Consider the following 20,782-nt stretch of genomic DNA (forward strand, 5'->3'; position numbering starts at 1 on the left):
CAACTCAATACTCAATAACTCAGTACTCAATAACCAAAGTAAGCAATAAGCGAAGGTCAGCGGTTAACAAGCAACAAGTCAGCGGCTAACAACAAACGGTCTAGCGGTAACGATAGAATGAACGATGGCGATACAAGCAATACAAGCAAGTAATACAAGCAATACAAGCAGCAAGAACGATAGAAAACCAAACCTCAAGGTGTTAAAAGAGCGCCAACTGGAAACTCGACTGAAAAACAAACCTAAAGGGTAAAAAAAGGTTTAGAGAAAAATCCAAAAATCAATTTTTGAACTGATTTCAGGGACACGCAACACGAACTTTGACTCCTTCACTTGGGTCTGGGTTTCTTTACTGGTTATGCTTTCTGCTCCACTGGCTGCCACCACCGGGTCCACACCTGGTTTATATAGCGGCCATGTCTTGTCTATGGGAGAGGGTAGGAGATTGCGTCTATTATTAGACCACGTAAACACTGATTCTGTACACTATTGGGGACAAAGAGTGTCAACAAACACAGAGTGCACCATATGGGATTACGCTCTAAGTAATACATAAGTAGTACTCAATACTAGTAGTATAGTAACAGTATAGTAAGATAGTAGTACAGTATAATAGTACAGTACAGTAATACAGTACCGTAATACAGTACAGTAATACAGTACAGTAATACAGTACAGTAATACTAGAACAACTCCATAAGCCATGCAGCAGTAAGTATACCATAATAGTCAGTTACGGTAGAAGGTATAAGGAGAGTGAAATATAGTGGGTGTATAGTATGTATGTATAGTATGTATGTATAGTATGTATAGTATAATAGTAAAAGGTTAATAGTATAAGTATAATACTATAAGTATACTAGTATAAGTATGATAGTAAAAGTATAATAGTACAGTATAGTATAGTACAGTATAGCATAGTATAGCATAGTATAGTATAGTATAGTAGTTTAAGTATAGTAGTATAGCATAGTAGTATAAGTAGTAGTATAATAGTATAAGTATAGATTAGGTACAGTATAGTATAGTAGTATAGTAGTATAGTAGTATAAGTATAGTAATAGAATTGTAGTATAGTATAAATACAGTATAAGTATAGTATAAGTACAGTAGTATAGTATAGGTATAGCATACTAATATAGCATAGTAATATAGTATAGTAATATAGTATAGTATAGTATAGTATAGTAAAGTATAGATATATAAGTTTAGTATTACAAGTATAGTAGTATAGTATAAGTATAGTATAGTATAAGTATAGTATAATAGTAAAAGGTAATAGTATAAGTATAATAGTTTAAGTACAGTATAAGTATAGTAATATAAGAATAATATAAGTATAGTAATATAAGAATAATATAAGTATAGTAATATAAGTATATTATTGTAGTATAATATAGTAGTATAATATAGTAGTATAGATATAGATGTATAGTAGGTAATATTTATATGGACGAAGCAATGTTTGCAGACTACCGGATTAGGAAGTCTATATCATCGATGAAAATTTCACGCATTTTTTTATAAAAAAGTTATAAATTCGTCGTTGATAATTTCAATCCTTCTTCTTCTAAACAATCAATCAATTACAAAATGGCACAAGAAGTTCCAAATTTCAAATTAGTTTTAGTTGGTGATGGTGGTACTGGTAAAACCACTTTTGTTAAAAGACATTTAACCGGTGAATTCGAAAAAAAATATATTGCTACTTTGGGTGTTGAAGTCCATCCATTAGGTTTCCACACCAATTTTGGGGAATTAAAATTTGATGTCTGGGATACTGCTGGTCAAGAAAAATTCGGTGGATTGAGAGATGGTTATTATATCAACGGTCAATGTGGTATTATCATGTTTGATGTTACTTCTAGAATTACTTATAAAAATGTTCCAAATTGGCATAGAGATTTAGTTAGAGTTTGTGAAAACATTCCAATTGTTTTATGTGGTAACAAGGTTGATGTTAAAGAACGTAAGGTTAAAGCTAAAACCATCACTTTCCATAGAAAGAAGAATTTACAATATTACGATATTAGTGCTAAATCAAATTATAATTTCGAAAAACCTTTCCTTTGGTTAGCTAGAAAATTGGTTGGTAATGCTCAATTAGAATTCGTTGCTTCTCCTGCCTTGGCTCCTCCTGAAGTTAACGTTGATGCTGAATTAATGCAAAAATATCAACAAGAAATGGAACAAGCCACCGCTTTACCTTTACCTGATGAAGATGACGCTGATTTATAAGCTCGTCCTATATAGCTAGTATATAATAAATATATATATTTTATATTATCGTTTCCTGTATCTCGTATTTATTAACCCCCTTGTTGTATTCTTCGTTATATCGATACGCTGATGCCGGGGGGTTGGGCATCTCGCTTAAATTCGGTGGTGGTGGTAGATAGTATTCATCTTCACTATCCTCTTCTTCCTCTTTCTGTGATGGACCCGGCACTTTTTCATTCAACTTCTCTAACGTCACTTGATATTTGAACGTACTTGGTTTCCATTCGTTGGTTTCTTTGGCTTTGGCTTCGTAGTACTGGCAGTAGTACCGTATATGGTTTCGTCCTTGGAGGTGTGACTTCCTCACACTCATGGTGTCGTGCGTCAAGTACGACCGGCAGTAGTCACAATAGTACTTAGGCATATAAACGTATAGATAAATGTATCAATAAATGTACATATAAATATATATAAATGTATATTTATGTATATATAAATGGATATCAATGAATAAATGTACGGATGTACGGGTAGTGTCCGTGGGACAAAAACTTCCTCCACCAATAAAAAAACAAGCCCGGGTTTTGTAGCTGCGCGCACGACCCGCTACCGAAATTCGGTTGATTTTTTTAACCTCAACAAAAAGTGAATAAAATTTTAAGCACTAGTTAATACTTTAGATAATAACCATGTTTAGAGCTTCAATTGTATGTATAAGAAAGAAGAGATTCGAAGAAGACGTACTAACCGGGTGCCAGAACTTGTCTGTTAGAAGATTTTCTGTTGCAAGCAGAAGAAATAACTTGATTTCTGACTTGTACGTTAGTCAAATCAAACAATTTAAACCAACTCCAATTTCAACTGAACAACAAGAAGCTTCAGTTAAAGCTTTCCACTTACCTCAAAAACCATCGTTACCATCTGAAGAAGTCAGTGCTGATGGTTTAGCTTCATATGAATCTGCAGAAGTTGAAACTGAATCCGCAGCTCCAGTTGAAGGATCTGCTCCAGTTGAAGAAGATTGGTTTGTTTTTGAAGAACCAGAAGAACATCATTAATGACTATATATTCGTTTATGTATTAGGTATGACAACTATCCACGATTTTCTATTAGTTCAATTGAATTGATAATAAAAAGTTCAAATGTTAATTGTATTTCTTGTAGTGCACTAAAAAAGAAAAAAAAAAAAAAACACAACAACAGAGATTATCAGCTAGTTATTCTTTTCTAGTAATGTCAAATTATTTGGATATAGATGCCATTGAAAATGCATCGGAGTTATTGAACTCAACGTTGCAGTCAAAGGGGTATATCAGTACTCCGCTACTTTTCAATTCAATTAACTGGAACGATCTCGTAACCGATGACAATTTGAAAAATTTAGAAATCACCGAAGAAATTTATAATAACGATAAAAATTTCATTAATATAATATACTCGTTACAAAAATCTATTGAGAGACATCAATCGCAATCTAAGTCGTTTAACAAAATGATCATGAGTAAAGATTCCAAAATCGAAAGTCTTAGTAAACAAGTTGAATCATTACAAGCCAAACTAAATGATTTACAACTGAAAAATAATCAATTTGAAGCGATTGATAAAAATCAATTGCAAATCAAAATCCACGACTTGAACAAGTTGAATAAACTACAGAATAATGACTTGGTCAAGTTGAAAAATTGGTGTAACGATTTGAAAATAAAGTATAACGTTGAATTGAAACGAAAAAATATTGAAATATCTCAATTGAAAAATCAAATTCTAGAAAATAGAAAATTATCAAATACCGATATCAATTCCAATCTTATACTCGATAACGACCCAATCATCGATAATTCAGGGCCTCAGCAAGATTCCTCGAATGCGGTCATTGAACAGCATGAGGACATCTTGAATCAGTTAACTGATCTAATTACAAAATTAATGAAGGAAAACTCTAAATTTTCAAAATTTATTAAAATACTCAATGAATACATTTCGAATTTAAATTTACAAATCTTCAATAAGAATTCCCAAAATTTGAATCTCATCAATTTGACTAATCCGTCTAAAATCATTGACTTGAATCAAATTGTGAATGACGACTCCGACGAACTTGAATCTTTTGAAATCTTATCTAAACCGTTGATCAATAACGTTTATAAAAACTTCCATTATTTGAATGATTTGATCAATTCGATTGATTCTCAAATCGACTCGACTTCATCTGATCCAACAATCTCAAAATTAAGACAAGAAAATGATATTCTTTATTCCAATTGGCAATCGGCAATAAAAGCCTTGGAGGATTGGAAATCTTATGAGCAATTCAAATCAAACTAAACGCTTTTAAGCACCGTGGTTTCTAAAGATATTGAACTCAACGGGAAATCTTTCATCAATTCTCCATCCCTTATTTCGCTCGTTGGCCGAAACCTTATTGATAATCCACCATCATACTCTAAATAAGTGTTCAATATCACCCCTGTACAATATATCTGGTCATATTTCAAATCATCCTGATCCATAAATTCTTCTTTTGTATTATTATCAATAAATTCTTTTTCCTGATCATTTTGCTTAGAAAGTTGCAACACCCTTTGTTCTTCCTTTTTAGGTTCCTTATAATAGAATTTCATCACTCTAAGTAAATCCCCCGTTTGCAACATCTTAAACTCATTCGCCTCGCTTCCCAGAAATTCCTTCACCACTACTACCACCACTCCAACTTCAATCACACTTTCGCTGTAGGGATCGCGTACTTGCTTGATCGGACTCTTCTCTTGTAGCATCTTTTGTATTACTAAAGTACGCGATAAACTATCATATTGGTCGGTTCCTTCATCGCCGCCCTGGGTTTTAATCGAACCTAACTTCAATAAGCTGGCTTGGTCGTCTTTCTTTCTTGAACCGTCGCCACTTGAATTCAAATCTTCATCGACTGCCTTCGCCTCCTCGGAGCTCAACTGCTCGATGTCTCCTACCTTCAGCTTTGAAACAATCATGATTCTCAAATCAGTAATTTTTACCCGCTTACCAGGCACATCAATCACAACACAGCAGCAAAATCCCACAAGCAACCCAACAAGCAACATAAACCCAAACACAATCCCAACCACAGAACCAACTACAACTCTATTAGATACCATTTTTCGATGTAAAACCGCCGGGTTAGAAGTGGGTGTTTCTAGCGCTCATCCTTTTTTTTTAAAGCTGGTTGCAAATTTAGCGCAAAAAAACTAAACCTTCTTCATTAACTGATCCAACTCAGCTTCAGGGTCGACCACTTGTGCTAGAAGCTCATGCTCTTTCTCTTTTGCCAACTGGTTTTCCTCATCCAATTTCTTATACTTCTTATTTGATTTTTTGCTTTTAGATTTCTTGAGTAACGTCTTCCTGGTATTCAAAACTGCAGTTCGACAAGTTTCTGGATTCTGCATTTCGTCCAACTTCAAGGCTAGAATTTCTCTTGCTTTCTTTCTATTTGATTCCTGCGACCTGGAATACTGGCAGGTAACTACCAATCCACTTGGTTTATGGGTCAATTGAACCTTACTGTTGGTTTTATTGATTTTTTGTCCTCCTGGTCCACTACCTCCTTTCAAAAACTTCTCTTCTATTTCCTCCTCCACTATTAGCCATTTTGGTCTGGGTGGAAGCTTGTTTCTTTTGGGTATCCCGCTTAATATGCTCGTCTGGCAAAACTGTCTATACGGTTGGTAGAAACTCCGGATTCGTGCAAACATGCTATCCAATCCTCGAATATTTACTACTAATAAATTTTCACTTTTGGTCTTTCTTCGCTTCAACGAAAAATGCATGTTACCCGCGAGTTATTACAGGTTACAGAAATGCAGATTACACTGAGATAAATACAGGTTGGACTCGGGGAATTGCAGGTCCACCAAAACTACAGTTTAGACGCGTCTTCTCTGCTCATTAAAAATTTGACTCAAAAGGGAAAACTAATTGATGTTCTTTTGATTTTTCATTACTCGACAGAAAACAAGTCAAAAAAACACAGGAATAGATACTCTTTTCAATAGAAACAGCGGTTGAGAATGTCATTTGAAAGAGCAGAAACTTACAATGCCCAGGTGTTGGCCATGGGAGAGCAGGATGAACGGGAAAACCATGAAGTGATCAAGGCATTCCGTTCATTTATATTAGAGTTCAGATTGGATAGCCAGTACATTTATAGAGATCAATTAAGAGAAAACTTATTGATTAAGAACTATTATTTGAAGGTGAATTCTGAACACTTGATCAGTTTTAATGAAGAATTGAATAAAAAATTGTCCGATGAACCAGCCGATATGATTCCTTTATTTGAAGTTGCAATTACTGAAATAGCCAAAAGAGTTGCTTATTTATCAAATGACGATGTGCCAACCAGTTTCCCAAGTTGCCAATTAATTTTGTACTCCAATGCCACCAAGACTTCTTTTAGAGATTTAGATTCTGAACACATTTCCAAGATTGTTAGAGTTAGTGGTATTATTATCTCGGCATCTGTTTTATCATCCAGACCTACTCAAGTTCAAATCATTTGCCGTAATTGTAAACATACTCAAAAATTGAATGTAAATTCCGGGTTTGGTCAAGTTAATTTACCAAATAAATGTCTTCACTCTTCTGAAACTACTGATCAAATTATCCCAATTAAATGTCCTCCTGATCCTTATTTAATTGTTCACGATAAATCTACTTTTGTTGATCAACAAGTATTGAAATTACAAGAATCCCCCGATATGGTACCTGTTGGTGAAATGCCTAGACATATCATGTTACAAGCTGATAGATATATGACAAACCAGGTTGTCCCCGGTACAAGAGTCACCATTGTTGGGATTTATCTGATTTATCAATCTAAACAAAGAAACGCTACGGGGATTAATACCGTCGCTATCCGTAACCCTTATCTTAAGATTTTGGGGATTCAAACTGATGTTGATAGTCAACGTGGTGGATTAACTTTTACCGATGAAGAAGAAGAAGAATTTTTGAAATTATCTCGTTTGCCTAATTTATATGACCTTTTCTATAAATCAATTGCGCCTTCTATTTACGGTAATGACGATATCAAAAAGGCAATCACTTGTCTTTTAATGGGTGGTTCTAAAAAAATCTTACCGGATGGAATGAGATTAAGAGGGGATATTAATGTTCTTCTTTTAGGTGATCCAGGTACTGCCAAATCTCAATTATTAAAATTTGTTGAAAAAATTTCTCCAATTTCGGTTTATACTTCTGGTAAAGGTTCTTCAGCTGCCGGTTTAACTGCTTCTGTTCAAAGAGATTCTCAAACTAGAGATTTCTATCTTGAAGGTGGTGCAATGGTTTTAGCTGATGGTGGTGTTGTTTGTATTGATGAATTCGATAAAATGAGAGATGAAGATAGAGTTGCAATTCACGAAGCCATGGAACAACAAACCATTTCAATTGCTAAAGCAGGTATTACTACAATTTTAAATTCAAGAACTTCAGTTTTAGCTGCTGCTAATCCAATTTTTGGTAGATATGACGAAATGAAATCTCCTGGTGAAAATATCGATTTTCAAACTACTATTTTATCTAGATTTGATATGATTTTCATTGTTAAGGATGATCATAATGCTGCAAGAGATATGTCAATTGCTCAACACGTTATGAATGTTCATACTGGTAATACTAATAATCAAGAAGATCAAGAAGGTGAAATTCCCATCAATATCATGAAAAGATATATCCAATATTGTAAAGCTAGATGTGCTCCTCGTTTAAGTCCTGAAGCTTCAGAAAGATTATCTTCTCATTTTGTTTCAATAAGACGTAAATTACAATTAAGTGAATCTGACATGAATGAAAGATCCTCAATTCCAATCACTGTTAGACAATTAGAAGCAATCATTCGTATCACCGAATCTTTAGCTAAATTAAGATTATCTCCAGTGGCTACCGAAGAACATGTCGAAGAAGCAATCAGATTATTTAATGCTTCCACTATGGATGCTGTAGATCAAGGTGTCTCCAGTGGTGGTGTCGTTGGTAATAGTGAAATGGCACAAGAAATTAAAAAAGTCGAACAGGAATTAAGAAGAAGATTACCAATTGGTTGGTCTACTGCTTATAGAACCTTGAGAAGAGAAATCGTTGACTCAGGAAAAGCTAGTGCCCAAGCTCTAGATAAAGCTCTTTATATTATGAGTAGACATGAAGTTATCAAATTTAGACATCAAGGTCAAAATGTCTTACGTTGTGGTGTTTGAATTTGTCTTTTCTGGTCTTTGTATATTAGTCTTTTCTTCTTCATTTCTTCATTTCCTTCTTTTACTTCATTTCAATCAGTATTATAATCTCTAGTATGTTTTAGTTCTTTAAATATTAGTTTCCTTATCGTATTGACTGTTCGTTGTAAGTTTTAACCTGCGCACTAATTTTTCATGTATTTTTTCCTTTAAAACTCCAAAACTGGTTGATTTTTTGTATTGAAAAAAGCAGATATTGTGAATTCATCAAATTAGAATAGCAAAAACTTCAGCCTAGTCATTATGAGTGTGGAAGAACAGACCGTTGATGAGTCAGACTCATTCAAGTTTTTCGGTCTTGGGGGATGTAACGAGGTTGGTAGATCTTGTCATATTATAGAGTATAAGAACAAGGTCATCATGCTTGATGCTGGGGTTCATCCTGGTTTGAATGGGTTAAGTTCGTTACCGTTCTATGATGAATATGATTTATCCAAAATTGATATTTTATTAATTAGTCATTTCCATTTAGATCATGCTGCATCTTTACCTTATGTAATGCAACACACAAATTTTAGAGGCCGTGTTTTTATGACCCATGCTACTAAAGCCATTTATAGATGGTTGTTACAAGATTTCGTTAGAGTGACTTCAATTGCAGGTCAGGGAGACGATAGATCCCAGGCGAATGGTGGGGCTTCTGCTAATCTTTATACTGATGATGATTTAATGAGATCTTTTGATAGAATTGAAACCGTTGATTATCACTCAACGTTTGAAATTGACGGGATAAGATTTACAGCATATCACGCAGGCCATGTGTTAGGTGCTTGTATGTATATGATAGAAATTGGGGGGTTAAGAGTATTGTTCACTGGTGACTTCTCTCGTGAAGAAGATAGACATTTAAAAGTAGCTGAAGTTCCTCAGATCAAACCAGATATTTTGATTGCTGAATCAACTTTTGGTACGGCTACCCACGAACCAAGATTAGAAAAAGAAACAAGAATGACTAATTTGATCCATTCCACTATATCAAAGGGTGGGCGTGTTTTGATGCCTGTTTTCGCTTTAGGGAGAGCCCAAGAACTTCTTTTAATTTTAGAAGAATATTGGTCTATGAATGAGGATATTCAGAGTGTTAATATTTACTATGCTTCTAACTTGGCTCGTAAATGTATGGCGGTTTATCAAACTCACACCAATATCATGAATGATAATATTCGTCTTAGTTCTACATCCAATGAAAACACTAATCCTTTCCAATTCAAATTCACACAGTCAATCAAAAGTATCGATAGAATCCAAGACATGGGTCCATGTGTTGTTGTGGCTTCACCAGGTATGCTTCAAAGTGGGGTATCTAGACAATTACTAGAAAGATGGGCACCAGACCCTAAGAATTCTGTTATAATGACCGGTTATTCTGTTGAAGGTACTTTAGCCAAAGATTTAATAAATGAACCTCATACCATTCCATCTATAGCGAATCCAGAAATGACAATCCCACGTCGTTTAACTGTTGAAGAAATCTCTTTTGCTGCTCATGTTGATTTCCAACAAAATGCAGATTTCATTGAAAAAGTTAGTCCCCTGAAAATTATTTTAGTACACGGTGATAGTAATCCTATGGGTAGGTTGAAATCCGCGCTTTTAAGTAGGTATTCTTCAAGGAAAGGAACAGATAGTGAAGTTAAGGTTTTCAATCCAAGAAACTGTGATGAATTAAAAATCCCTATAAAAGGAAATAAAATCGCTAAAGTAGTAGGTTCTTTAGCGGAGGAACAAATCTTATCATTGAAGGAGGAAGTCAAGGAAAGACTTGAAAAGAAAGAGCAGAAAATAGAAGAACTCAAAGAGGAAGATGAAGATAAAGAAGATGCAAAAGAAGTTAAGAAAGAAGATGCAGATGAAGTTAAGAAAGAAGATGCAGATGAAGTTAAGAAAGAAGAAGACGTAGTCAAGAAAGAAGAAAACCAATCAGAGGTTAAGCAAGAGGATGGAGAAGATAACGAGGAGGAAAAAGAAAGCACTTTAAGTTTGGATTATGGAGTTTCTGGTGTCTTAATCCAAAAGGATTTTGATCTCAATCTTCTTCAATTACAGGATTTGCATGAATTCACTCTGTTGTCGACCTCTATAGTCAAGTCAAAGATTAATTTAAAAATTCAAGCTGATATATCATTAATGCAATGGCATTTAGAGCAAATGTTTGGCTTTGTCAACGTTGTCAATGACGACGAGGAAGAATGGGAATGTTTAATCATGGACATGATTGATATTCTAGTTGAAAGAAAGAAATCGCAAGACGGATTACAAATCACAGTTGAATGGATCAATGATAACTTAATGGCCGATTCTCTTGCTGATAGTGTAGTGGCCATATTGTACTCCGTCGACTCATCACCAGCATCAGTCAAGCTTACTTCTAAATCTTGTTCCCATTCCCACCCAGTTAAAGCTGAAGACGAAGATGATGAAAAAGAAGATGATAAATCAGGCTATACAAACTCCGAAATTGCAAGCCGCATTCACCGTATATCGACCTTGCTTAAGGCTCAGTTTGGAGATTCCTTAAAATCATTGGATAACCACAAGGCTGTCATATCTATCGGAAAGAACGAAGCAAAAATAGACTACTTGAATCTTTCTGTTGAATGTGGATCAAAAGTGTTGAGGGATCGTATAGAAAATATAATCAAAAGAGGTTGCGGTTTAGCTGCTCCTTTGAGTCAATACCAAAAAACCGTATAGACTTGTGTATACTATCTTAATTAAACCTTTAATGTATATTATGAATATAACTTGTCAACTACCAGTAAATCAAGCTTAAACAGTAGTAAAAATTGCAGCTATTCAGAGTCGTGCAAAAACCCGAACGAATGCTGCTCAAATAAAAAAAAAAAAATACATATATAAAGTACATACAAATATATTACTTCAAGGTAACCTTCCGTTTGACTCTATAGGACCGAAGTACCATGGCGTATGTATCGAAGCAAGACGACAATACCAAGACAAATACTAACAAGAATATAGTGAATTAATAGATCGTGCTCGTTCCGAGTTGACTGAACTCGAGCTTCAGAAGTTAGAAGAGTTCGAATTTGCTCATGGACCCATGTCCTTGCTCCAAAATGCAGTCAACAATAACACTCCGGTGGTCATATCGTGTCGTAATAACCATAAGCTAATAGCTAAGGTGAGATCTTTCGATAGACATTGTAATTTGATTCTAGAAAACGTCAAAGATTTGTGGAACGAGTCTGTTAAGAATGATAAAGGTAAAGTCATCAAAACGGTACCTAAGGAAAGATTTATTTCCAAGTTGTTTTTGAGAGGTGACTCGGTAGTCATAATCTTGAAGGCATGATGATTTGCTTTTACCTTTAATTGTATAATACGCATCTAGATTTTATTAGCATGGAAGTTATGTCAAACTCAACTCTAAATACACTAATATAGTGTAACTGTATATTATTAATAAACATCCATTAATTTGTAAGAAAGATAGTCAGTAGGTCTTGATGTAGGATTATGTGTGTGCATCAAAAAGTGAAAAATATCTAAATTTCCAATCGATCTCATAGTTTTATCAGAATACCACACCGCTTTATTCTTCTTATCACTTTCAATGTCATTTGGACAATCGATGAAATAACTGGGGACAGCTTTCTATCAATCCTTTATAAGTGCTCGCCTTAAAACACGTCAAATCATGAGGTTAAAACTAAGAACTCAAAACATCGAAAAATTGAAAGATACTCTTTCGTTGATCAGTCATTTAAGAAAGTTTATAGTGTTGAGATTCACCGAGTCTCAGCTTGCGGTGATTCTGATGAACTCCAATCCAGTGAACCAAGAACCGCAGATCTGGTGTAAGTTACGCATGGCAAGTTTATTTGATGAGATTGAAGTTATAAGTAATCATGATAATACTGTTCCTTTAGAATTGAACATCGATCTACTACTACAAACACTCCGAAACTTTGATAAGGCAAATAGTGATGGCTTAAACATAAGATTACAACGGAAAGACACGTCGGGGTCACTGGGGGGTATTCTGAATACGGGAAGACTTGCATCTCTAGCGTTGTTCTATTCTAATACAAATGCTAATAATAATACCGTTAATCACACTTTTAAGATTCCAGTAAGGATCTTGAAAGTCACTCATGAGTCCATTAGTTTGAGTGAGCCCGAGTTATCACGAATTGATCTAATGATTGGGATTCCAAACCAGTTCGTCTCCACATATAAAAGATTGGACAAATTCAAAAAGGCTTCTAGCAATGACTTGGTTACCCTAAAGGCAAGCAGAAGGAGCCTGGGGTTTCTTGGTTTCGTCCTCGAAGAAGAAGGTAAATTCAAAATCACAATCAGCTGGAATGATAAACTTGAAGTACAAAAACCTTTACAAAATCACGCTATTGATGGTGAAAGCATGCGTACAGCCGTTTTGGAAACTTCCAATAAAGACCAAATCGATGAAAATGACGAAAATGAAGATAAAGAAATCAGTGTAAAACTACAAGATTGGAGAAACGCTTCTAAGATTGTTGCAACATGTAAAACAGTGGTTCTACTCATTGCCCATAAAGAAGCATGTGCCTTGCATTGCTTTTTGGACGATTCGGAAGACGTTGAAATAATCTACTTCATCAGTGGAGTCAAGATTCGTGATCTTCTTGATTGACCCGTGTCGTAGTTGCACCTGAATAAATCAGAGGTAATTTGTGACTCAGGCCGCACTTTGAAATTTTTTTCTGTTCAGACCATATTATACTTCTGCTCTTCTTACTAGACTTAAGGATTTAGTATTAGTATCAGTGACAATGGCTCAAACTAGAACATTAGACCGTGAAGAACCAAACTATTTTGGTGCTGGTCCAGCGTTATTACCAACTTCTGTTTTACAGCAAGCAGCTTACGACTTGATCAATTATAATGATGAGAATTTAGGTATTGGTGAAATTTCTCACCGTTCTAAACCTGCAATTCAAGTTATTGATGATACCAAGGCTAATTTGAAATCATTACTTAATATCCCTGATACCCATGAAGTTTTTTTCATGCAAGGTGGAGGTACCACTGGATTTTCATCTATCGTTTATAACTTATTTGCCAATTACGCTAAAAAGACTAATGGTAAAAAAGGTAAAGCTGCTTATGCAGTTACTGGTTCTTGGTCAAAGAAATCTGCTGAAGAAGCTCAAAGATTAGGCTTTGACGTTGATATTGTTGTTAACACCAAGGACAAAAAATTTGCTGAAATTCCACCTTATTCTGAATGGAAACCAATTGACGCAGAATCAACTGCTTACTTATATGTTTGCGATAACGAAACTGTTCACGGAAACGAATACAAAGACACTCCTGCTCCTGATTATTTACCTGAAGGTGTTGAATTGGTTGCTGATATGTCTTCCAACATTTTATCGAAGAAAATTGATGTCAGTAAATACGGTCTTATAATGGCTGGTGCTCAAAAAAATATCGGTTTGGCTGGTTTAACCATTTATATCATCAAGAAATCTTTATTGGAACAACCATCTGATGAAGAATTGAACAAGTATGGTATTCCTCTTCCTCCAATTGCTTTCCATTACCCAACTGTTGTTAGCAATAATTCCGCTTATAACACCATTCCTATTTTCACTTGTCATATCTTGAAACTCGTTACCCAAAGATTATTAGATAATGGAGGTCTTGAAAAACAAGAAGAAATCAATAAAAAGAAAGCCCAAGTCTTATATGAAGCCTTAGCTAAATATCCTAATTTCTATAGATTACCAGTCACTAGCGAAAGTGCTCGTTCGAATATGAATGTCGTTTTCACTCTTCCAAGTGATGAATTAGAAGCCAAATTTATCAAGGAGGCTTCTGAAAATAAATTGACTGGTTTGAAAGGTCATAGATCAGTTGGTGGTATGAGAGCTTCTATATATAACGCAGTTACCCTCAATAGTGTTGAATTATTAGTTGATTTCGTCAAACAATTCGCTGATAAGAACGCTTGATCCTCTAATGACCATATAATATATACATATAGATAACACTGTTATACTGTAGAGAAGTAACTTGTTTGCAACTAAAAACTACTGCGCAAGTCTGTGATGAAAGCGAAAAAAAAAAATACTTGAAAAATTTGAAAAATCCAGATTTAAAGTACTGGGAAACTGAAAAAAGACTATCTTGTAAATATAAATACAAATTGAAATAAAAAAGCGACTATTATGTTGATATCGAGGTGGTCATATCGCATTTTCCCTCCGAAACACCTCTCTATAATTCAGAGTCGTCTACTATCTAGAAGTGCAGTCAGTTTGGCAGCTAAGAATGTTGTATCGGTTGAAGAAAAGAAAAAGACTCTTGACAGGGACAATTTCGCTAAAGATGTCCAAGAACGAATTGCCAGAATACCGATATCAAACTACAGAAATTTCAGTATAGTAGCTCATGTGGATCACGGAAAATCAACCTTATCCGATCGTTTACTAGAGTTGACTGGAGTTATTCAACCAGGTGATGCAAATAAGCAAGTTCTTGATAAATTAGACGTGGAAAGAGAACGTGGTATAACTGTCAAAGCTCAAACATGTTCGATGTTTTACAAAGATCCAGAGACAAACGAAGATTATCTATTACATTTGGTTGATACCCCAGGTCATGTTGACTTCAGAGCAGAAGTATCGAGGTCGTATGCTTCATGCGGTGGTGCTCTTCTTATTGTTGATGCAGCACAAGGAGTTCAAGCACAAACAGTAGCCAATTTCTTTCTTGCCTATAGTATGGGATTGAAGCTCATACCAGTGATAAACAAGATCGACTTGGACTCCGCTAATATACCAAAGGCAATAGAGCAAGTAGAAACTACTTTTGAATTACCTAGAGAAGAGTGCATTCCAGTCAGTGCTAAAACAGGACTCGGTGTTGACAAAATTATACCTACAGTAATCAGAGATATACCTCCACCTACTGGTGATCCACTGAAACCGTTAAAGTTATTATTGGTTGATTCATGGCATGATCCTTACGTTGGAGTGGTAATGTTGGTCCATGTTGTGGACGGGACTGTTAAAAAGGGTATGAAATTATTATCAGCCCATTCAGATCGAAGATATGATGTCAAGGAAGTGGGTATTATGTATCCTGACAAATTACCAATGAAAAATATTCAAGCCGGTCAAGTAGCATACATTATTCCTGGTATGAGGAATCCCAAGGAAGCCATGATTGGGGATACATTCTATCAATACGGCAACCATGAGGGTCTTGAGCCTCTTCCAGGGTTTGAAGAGCCTAAACCAATGGTCTTCGTTGGGGCCTTTCCTGCTGATGGGGGTGAATTCAATGTGATGAATGACCATTTGGAATATTTGGTTTTGAATGATAGGGCTGTTACGTTGGAAAAAGAAACATCGAATGCATTAGGACTTGGATGGAGGTTAGGTTTTTTGGGCTCTTTACATGCATCTGTCTTTAAGGAAAGATTGGAAAAAGAATATGGTGCTAAAATAATTTTAACTGCTCCTACTGTTCCATACAAAGTCATTTATAAGAACGGTGACGAAAAACTAGTTACAAATCCAGACGAATTTCCAGAAGATAAGCAAAAAGTTGAACTGTTGTTGGAGCCTTACGTTGAAGCAATAATGACAGTACCAGATGAGTTCATAGGTACCGTAATGTCGTTATGCGAAAACAATAGAGGTATTCAAAAAGAATTAGAATATTTGACGACGGGTCAAGTTTTACTTAAGTACGAAATCCCATTGGCTCAACTAGTTGAAGATTTCTTTGGGAAATTAAAAGGTATGACCAAAGGATATGCATCTTTAGACTATGAAGATGCCGGCTATAGAAAATCAGATATTGTTAAAATGGAATTATGTGTTAACACTGTTCCACAAGATGCCTTGACACAAATTCTACATAGATCACAAATAATGGCAAGAGGTAAAGAAAATGTTACAAAATTCAAAGAATTTCTTAGACATCAATTATTTGAGGTTGCAATACAAGCTAAGGTAAATAACAAGGTGATCGCTAGAGAAACGATAAAAGCTAAAAGAAAGGATGTTACTCAAAAATTACATGCAGCCGATATATCTAGAAGAAAAAAGTTATTAGAAAGACAGAAGGAAGGTAAGAAACAAATGAAATCGACCGGAAGAGTCAATATTAACCAAGAGGTTTATCAAGCATTTTTACGTCGTTAAGCAAGAAATAACGACAACTTGTATATAGAAGCTCAGTTCGTATATAGATAGTTTTGAACAAATACAGGCATTCTTATTTATTTTAAACGTTTATCTGGATTACTATATACAAATTATATACGAAATAATAATCGTAAGCATGAAGTGAAAAGCTATTATCTTTGAGTTACGCAAAACTAATTTTGCAAGAATTTTTTGTAGACGACGTTATCAGTTTCTTCAACAAATTTGTAACCCAATTTCACTAAGAATTGTTGGAACTCTTCATCACTAGTGGATTCAGGGAGAACGAAACCACACAAGACTTTACCAACGTCATGTCCATGATTTCTATAGTTGAATAAAGTAATATCCCAGTCGTCCTTAAGAGATTGTAAAAAGTTAGTCAAAGCACCTGGTCTTTCAGGGAACTCGAATCTGAATAATCTTTCTCTTGAAATTTTAGTACAACCTTCTCTAGGTGATTTACCACCAATTAAGTAACGTCCGTGGGTTTTAGCTAATTCATTCTTAGAAATATCAATGACTTCATACTTGTGATCTTCATCAGTCATAGTGTTTATGATGGATGCAAGTTCTTTATCTTTATTAATAACATTAAAGCTTAAGAAGATGTTAGCAGGGTCTGAATTACCAAATCTATAAGAGAATTCAGTGACAGCTCTGTTATGTAAAATTTTTTGTAATTTGGCGAATTCACCAGGTCTTTCAGGAATAGCAACGGCTAAAGAAACTTCTTTACCTTCACCCAAAACAGCTCTTTCACTTACAAATCTCAATCTATCAAAGTTCATGTTTGCACCTGATAAAATAGGAACGTAAGTTTTATTTCTATGATCAATTTTTCCAGCAGTATCATGAACATATTTTTTCAAACCAGCTACCGATAAAGCACCAGAAGGTTCAACAATGGATCTGGTATCTTCGAATATGTCTTTAATGGCGGCACATAATTCATCGGTTGAAACTCTAACAACATCATCTACCAAAGTACTACAAAGTCTCCAAGTTTCATTACCAAGAACTTTGACAGCAGTACCATCAGCAAAAACACCAACTTTTTCTAAGAATTCTTGCTTGCCATTTTTTAAGGATTGGTACAAAGCATCAGCGTCATAGGTTTCAACACCAATAATTTTAACATGAGGAGCAATTTTTTTCAAATAAGAAGCAATACCAGCAATTAAACCACCACCACCAACAGGGATGAAAACAGCATCCAACTTATCTAATTGTAACTGCCTGGTAATTTCTAACGCAACTGTACCTTGACCGGCGATAACAAAAGGATGATTAAAAGGTGGAATATTGATCAAGTTATTCAAGTTACTCAAACGATCACATTCTTGTTTGGCAGAATCAAAATCATCACCATATAAAACGACTTGAGAGCCTAATCTTGAAACATTAGTGTATTTGATAGAAGGAGTGGCAGTTGGCATAACAATTGTTGAAGGAATTTTCAATCTTGCAGCTGAATAGGCAACACCTTGAGCATGATTACCAGCTGAACAAGCAATAACACCAGAAAGTGGAGTTTTTGACTTAGCGTGTAATTGGGCAATCATATTATAAGCACCACGTAATTTGAATGAAAAAACTGGTAATAAGTCTTCACGTTTTAAAAAAACATTACAGTTGGTTTTATTAGACAAATTGATGGCACGAGTCAAAGGTGAGCCAGCTCTATCAACGACATCATAAACCCTTGCGGTAAGAATCAATTTGAGGTAATCTGGAGTACCATCGCTATTCAAATCGGAATCTGATAATTCAGGGAAGGCTTCTTTATATTTATTAGTTAAGACTGGGCCAGAACTTGAAGAATTAAATCTTACAGTCTGAACCACCTTCGAAGTACATTTAAGTGTCGTAACACTCTTGGATGCTCTCTGGATATTCCTAGAAAGTAACATTTATGAGGTAATAAAGCAGCCACAAGATGATGGGTAAAATGAAGTATTTCAAATCTTGATTTTTTTTTTCACTCGGTTTTTTTCACTTTTTTTGAGTCATCTGAGCTGCCCCAGGAAAAACACGAGGTTAATCTTTTGCATCTAATCCTACATCGCTGAGGAGACCCATGAGAAACCTACAAGTTGTTGTGTCAACAGGCAATATGTCTATAAGTATAGATGGAAGAAAAGAAAGAAGGAAAAAAGATAAAAGGTTTTTTTTTTTTACTATTTTAATAATTAAAAGAACCAGAGGTAATTTAGATTGAAATCCTAGAGAAATATACAGAGTTAAAGCATAAGAATTAAAGATAATAGAAGAGAAAGAAAAAATGAAAAGCAAATCAAGGAAGCCAACCACCCGGTATGAAAGAAATTGAATATAGTATAAAGAGCAACAAAGACCAAAGATAAACCAGGAATAAATAGTACAAATAAGTCATTATTTTAAAAGGGGAACAAAGAAACAAAAGAAAAATCAATTGATTTAAATCAATAATACATTAAAGGAAGCAAAAAGATTAAGATAAGTTGCTAACTTCGAATAAGAAATCAGAAAAATTTATAGTAGCAACACCGGAAAGATCTTTATCATATTTTTTAAAGATATCAGTTAATTTTCTTAAATAAACCAATAATTCAATAAAAGCGTCAAATTTCAATTTACCAACAACACCACTATCATAATTATCAAGATCTTTATTTGAAAATTTTTGGAATAGATGTAAAACCAAATCGATATTTAATTTATAACCGATTTGTTCAATAATTTTTTGGAATTCACCAAAAGAAATATCACCGGATCTGTTAGTATCAGCAGCAATGAATAATTTTTTGTAAGCAGAAAGATATTTCCAAAGCGAAACAAATTGATCAAAGTTTAGAGACTTCAGACTTGTACTTGGAGAGCCACTAGTACTGAATAGTTTAACCATTAATAGAATGGTAGAATCTTGAAATCTTGTGTGATCAAAGTTCAATAAGGCCATTGATAGTTCACGGGCGGAAATTCTTCCTGATCTATTACTATCGACTTTTTCAAAAACCGATCTCAATTCATTCTCCAATTTCTGTTTACTGGAGCTTTTGGACGAAGGGGTGGAAACAGGGTCCAAGTTTTCCTTGGACCTATGGTGAGGAGATGAAGATGTTGAAGTCGACGGAGGAGGTCTTTTATGGGGGTGTGATTGCGAGCCATACTGCGGGACTTGCTGGTGAACAGGAGGAGCGGCAGCAGAAGCCTGGACCGGCGTAGAAACATTAGGCTGGTATCTTTGCTGGTGTTGAGGAGGAGGAGCAGAATATTGAGAAGGCATTGGGGCTGCTTGTGGAGCCTGCGGAGCCTGTGGAAGTGGTTGGGGCTGATAGTAATGCTGTGGAGGGGCCGGAGCTGGGGCCGGAGCTGGTGCCGCCTGATACTGAGGTGACTGGTATTGATGAGGAGGTGATTGCATGGATTGTTGATAACCTTGCTGAGAATAATATTGCTGAGGAGTTGGAGCAGCATTCATTCCTCCACTGGCGGGAGCCTGTTGGTAGTGGGACCTTGGCTGGGACTGCTGGTATCCCTGAGGTTGTAAATGCCCGTAATTGTTTCGGTATTGACCATTGGAAGAACTTTTCGACGTTTTACGAGACGAGTGAGCATGATGACTCGGACTCGGGGTATAAGTGGCCTGCTGTGGTGTTGGGTACAAGGGTAAATCGTTACCAGGCATCGTGGACTCGGATCTTTTTGGACTAATAAGCAAATAAGTGTAAGAACTTCAAACCTGGAGAGCAAAATAATACTTCAAAATCCAAAATCTAAAAAAAAAAACTAGCGATTGAGCGTCAAAAACACGAAAAAAGTCAACCTTTTTCGACAACCAACACTAAAACTCAAGTGAAATCAAGTAGATCAAGTCAATGGTGTGCTGTTGAAGAGTTCCAGTACCAGATATTCAAGTAAGGCTCTCAATACAACGTCCGATATATTGACTTGCCAAAAGAAAGAAGGTGTTGCTGAGTTTTGTTTTGGTTGTTTTTCATTTTTGTTAAACAAAATTTCATCAAAGGTTTTTGCCTGGTGCACGGGTGCTTTCCGTGCCCTTTAGGGCAGTGATAGTCATTACTTTAGCAGGTTGACTACAACCTGACTACGTAGTTGGCTCCATTGTTGGCGTTGGTTGAATA

The 20,782-nt window shown here is 35.3% G+C and overlaps 13 protein-coding genes across 13 annotated transcripts; 7 read left to right on the forward strand and 6 right to left on the reverse strand.

Moving 5' to 3' along the window:
- Positions 1-1,593: 1,593 nt before the first annotated feature.
- GSP1 (Ran GTPase) lies at positions 1,594-2,472 on the forward strand (the record flags this gene model as incomplete). The annotated part of the gene is made up of 1 exon (XM_020222601.1): positions 1,594-2,472. One exon carries the CDS (start codon positions 1,594-1,596, stop codon positions 2,236-2,238), a length of 645 nt encoding a protein of 214 aa, XP_020074526.1. The 3' UTR covers positions 2,239-2,472.
- On the reverse strand, positions 2,188-2,671 carry HYPBUDRAFT_225622 (uncharacterized protein). Its single transcript, XM_020223115.1, has one exon. It carries the CDS (start codon positions 2,642-2,644, stop codon positions 2,279-2,281), a length of 366 nt encoding a protein of 121 aa, XP_020074527.1. The 5' UTR covers positions 2,645-2,671; the 3' UTR covers positions 2,188-2,278.
- A 238-nt stretch (positions 2,672-2,909) lies between these two features.
- Positions 2,910-3,278, forward strand: ATP14 (F1F0 ATP synthase subunit h; the record flags this gene model as incomplete). Its single annotated transcript, XM_020219008.1, has 1 exon — positions 2,910-3,278. The coding sequence occupies one exon, from the start codon at positions 2,910-2,912 to the stop codon at positions 3,276-3,278; it is 369 nt and encodes a 122-aa protein (XP_020074528.1).
- A 176-nt stretch (positions 3,279-3,454) lies between these two features.
- HYPBUDRAFT_113512 (uncharacterized protein) lies at positions 3,455-4,546 on the forward strand (the record flags this gene model as incomplete). Its single annotated transcript, XM_020218975.1, has 1 exon — positions 3,455-4,546. One exon carries the CDS (start codon positions 3,455-3,457, stop codon positions 4,544-4,546), a length of 1,092 nt encoding a protein of 363 aa, XP_020074529.1.
- On the reverse strand, positions 4,299-5,780 carry HYPBUDRAFT_153762 (uncharacterized protein). Its single transcript, XM_020221715.1, has one exon. The coding sequence runs from the start codon at positions 5,350-5,352 to the stop codon at positions 4,543-4,545; it is 810 nt and encodes a 269-aa protein (XP_020074530.1). The 5' UTR covers positions 5,353-5,780; the 3' UTR covers positions 4,299-4,542.
- On the reverse strand, positions 5,443-5,949 carry HYPBUDRAFT_113794 (uncharacterized protein; the record flags this gene model as incomplete). The annotated part of the gene is made up of 1 exon (XM_020218998.1): positions 5,443-5,949. The coding sequence occupies one exon, from the start codon at positions 5,947-5,949 to the stop codon at positions 5,443-5,445; it is 507 nt and encodes a 168-aa protein (XP_020074531.1).
- A 263-nt stretch (positions 5,950-6,212) lies between these two features.
- CDC46 (MCM DNA helicase complex subunit) lies at positions 6,213-8,532 on the forward strand. Its single transcript, XM_020221716.1, has one exon. The coding sequence runs from the start codon at positions 6,265-6,267 to the stop codon at positions 8,449-8,451; it is 2,187 nt and encodes a 728-aa protein (XP_020074532.1). The 5' UTR covers positions 6,213-6,264; the 3' UTR covers positions 8,452-8,532.
- Positions 8,533-8,703: 171 nt separating this feature from the next.
- On the forward strand, positions 8,704-11,210 carry HYPBUDRAFT_153764 (cleavage polyadenylation factor subunit). Its single transcript, XM_020221717.1, has one exon. The coding sequence runs from the start codon at positions 8,734-8,736 to the stop codon at positions 11,182-11,184; it is 2,451 nt and encodes an 816-aa protein (XP_020074533.1). The 5' UTR covers positions 8,704-8,733; the 3' UTR covers positions 11,185-11,210.
- A 201-nt stretch (positions 11,211-11,411) lies between these two features.
- On the forward strand, positions 11,412-13,126 carry MEC3 (Mec3p; the record flags this gene model as incomplete). The annotated part of the gene is made up of 2 exons (XM_020222364.1): positions 11,412-11,416; positions 12,154-13,126. 2 exons carry the CDS (start codon positions 11,412-11,414, stop codon positions 13,124-13,126), a joined length of 978 nt encoding a protein of 325 aa, XP_020074534.1.
- A 139-nt stretch (positions 13,127-13,265) lies between these two features.
- Positions 13,266-16,652, forward strand: HYPBUDRAFT_7650 (GTP-binding protein lepa; the record flags this gene model as incomplete). The annotated part of the gene is made up of 2 exons (XM_020223677.1): positions 13,266-14,420; positions 14,727-16,652. 2 exons carry the CDS (start codon positions 13,266-13,268, stop codon positions 16,650-16,652), a joined length of 3,081 nt encoding a protein of 1,026 aa, XP_020074535.1.
- Positions 16,653-16,740: 88 nt separating this feature from the next.
- On the reverse strand, positions 16,741-18,599 carry ILV1 (threonine ammonia-lyase). The gene has a single exon (XM_020221718.1). It carries the CDS (start codon positions 18,566-18,568, stop codon positions 16,829-16,831), a length of 1,740 nt encoding a protein of 579 aa, XP_020074536.1. The 5' UTR covers positions 18,569-18,599; the 3' UTR covers positions 16,741-16,828.
- Positions 18,600-19,128: 529 nt separating this feature from the next.
- HYPBUDRAFT_92719 (EF-hand) lies at positions 19,129-19,665 on the reverse strand (the record flags this gene model as incomplete). Its single annotated transcript, XM_020223899.2, has 1 exon — positions 19,129-19,665. A coding segment is annotated over one exon (537 nt), but the record flags the coding sequence as incomplete, so codon positions are not given.
- On the reverse strand, positions 19,404-20,540 carry HYPBUDRAFT_153768 (uncharacterized protein; the record flags this gene model as incomplete). The annotated part of the gene is made up of 1 exon (XM_020221719.1): positions 19,404-20,540. A coding segment is annotated over exon 1 (644 nt), but the record flags the coding sequence as incomplete, so codon positions are not given.
- Between the last annotated feature and the right edge of the window lie 242 nt (positions 20,541-20,782).

The sequence above is a fragment of the Hyphopichia burtonii genome (assembly GCF_001661395.1).
Source record: "Hyphopichia burtonii NRRL Y-1933 unplaced genomic scaffold HYPBUscaffold_7, whole genome shotgun sequence".
Taxonomy (NCBI): Eukaryota; Fungi; Ascomycota; class Pichiomycetes; order Serinales; family Debaryomycetaceae; genus Hyphopichia; species Hyphopichia burtonii.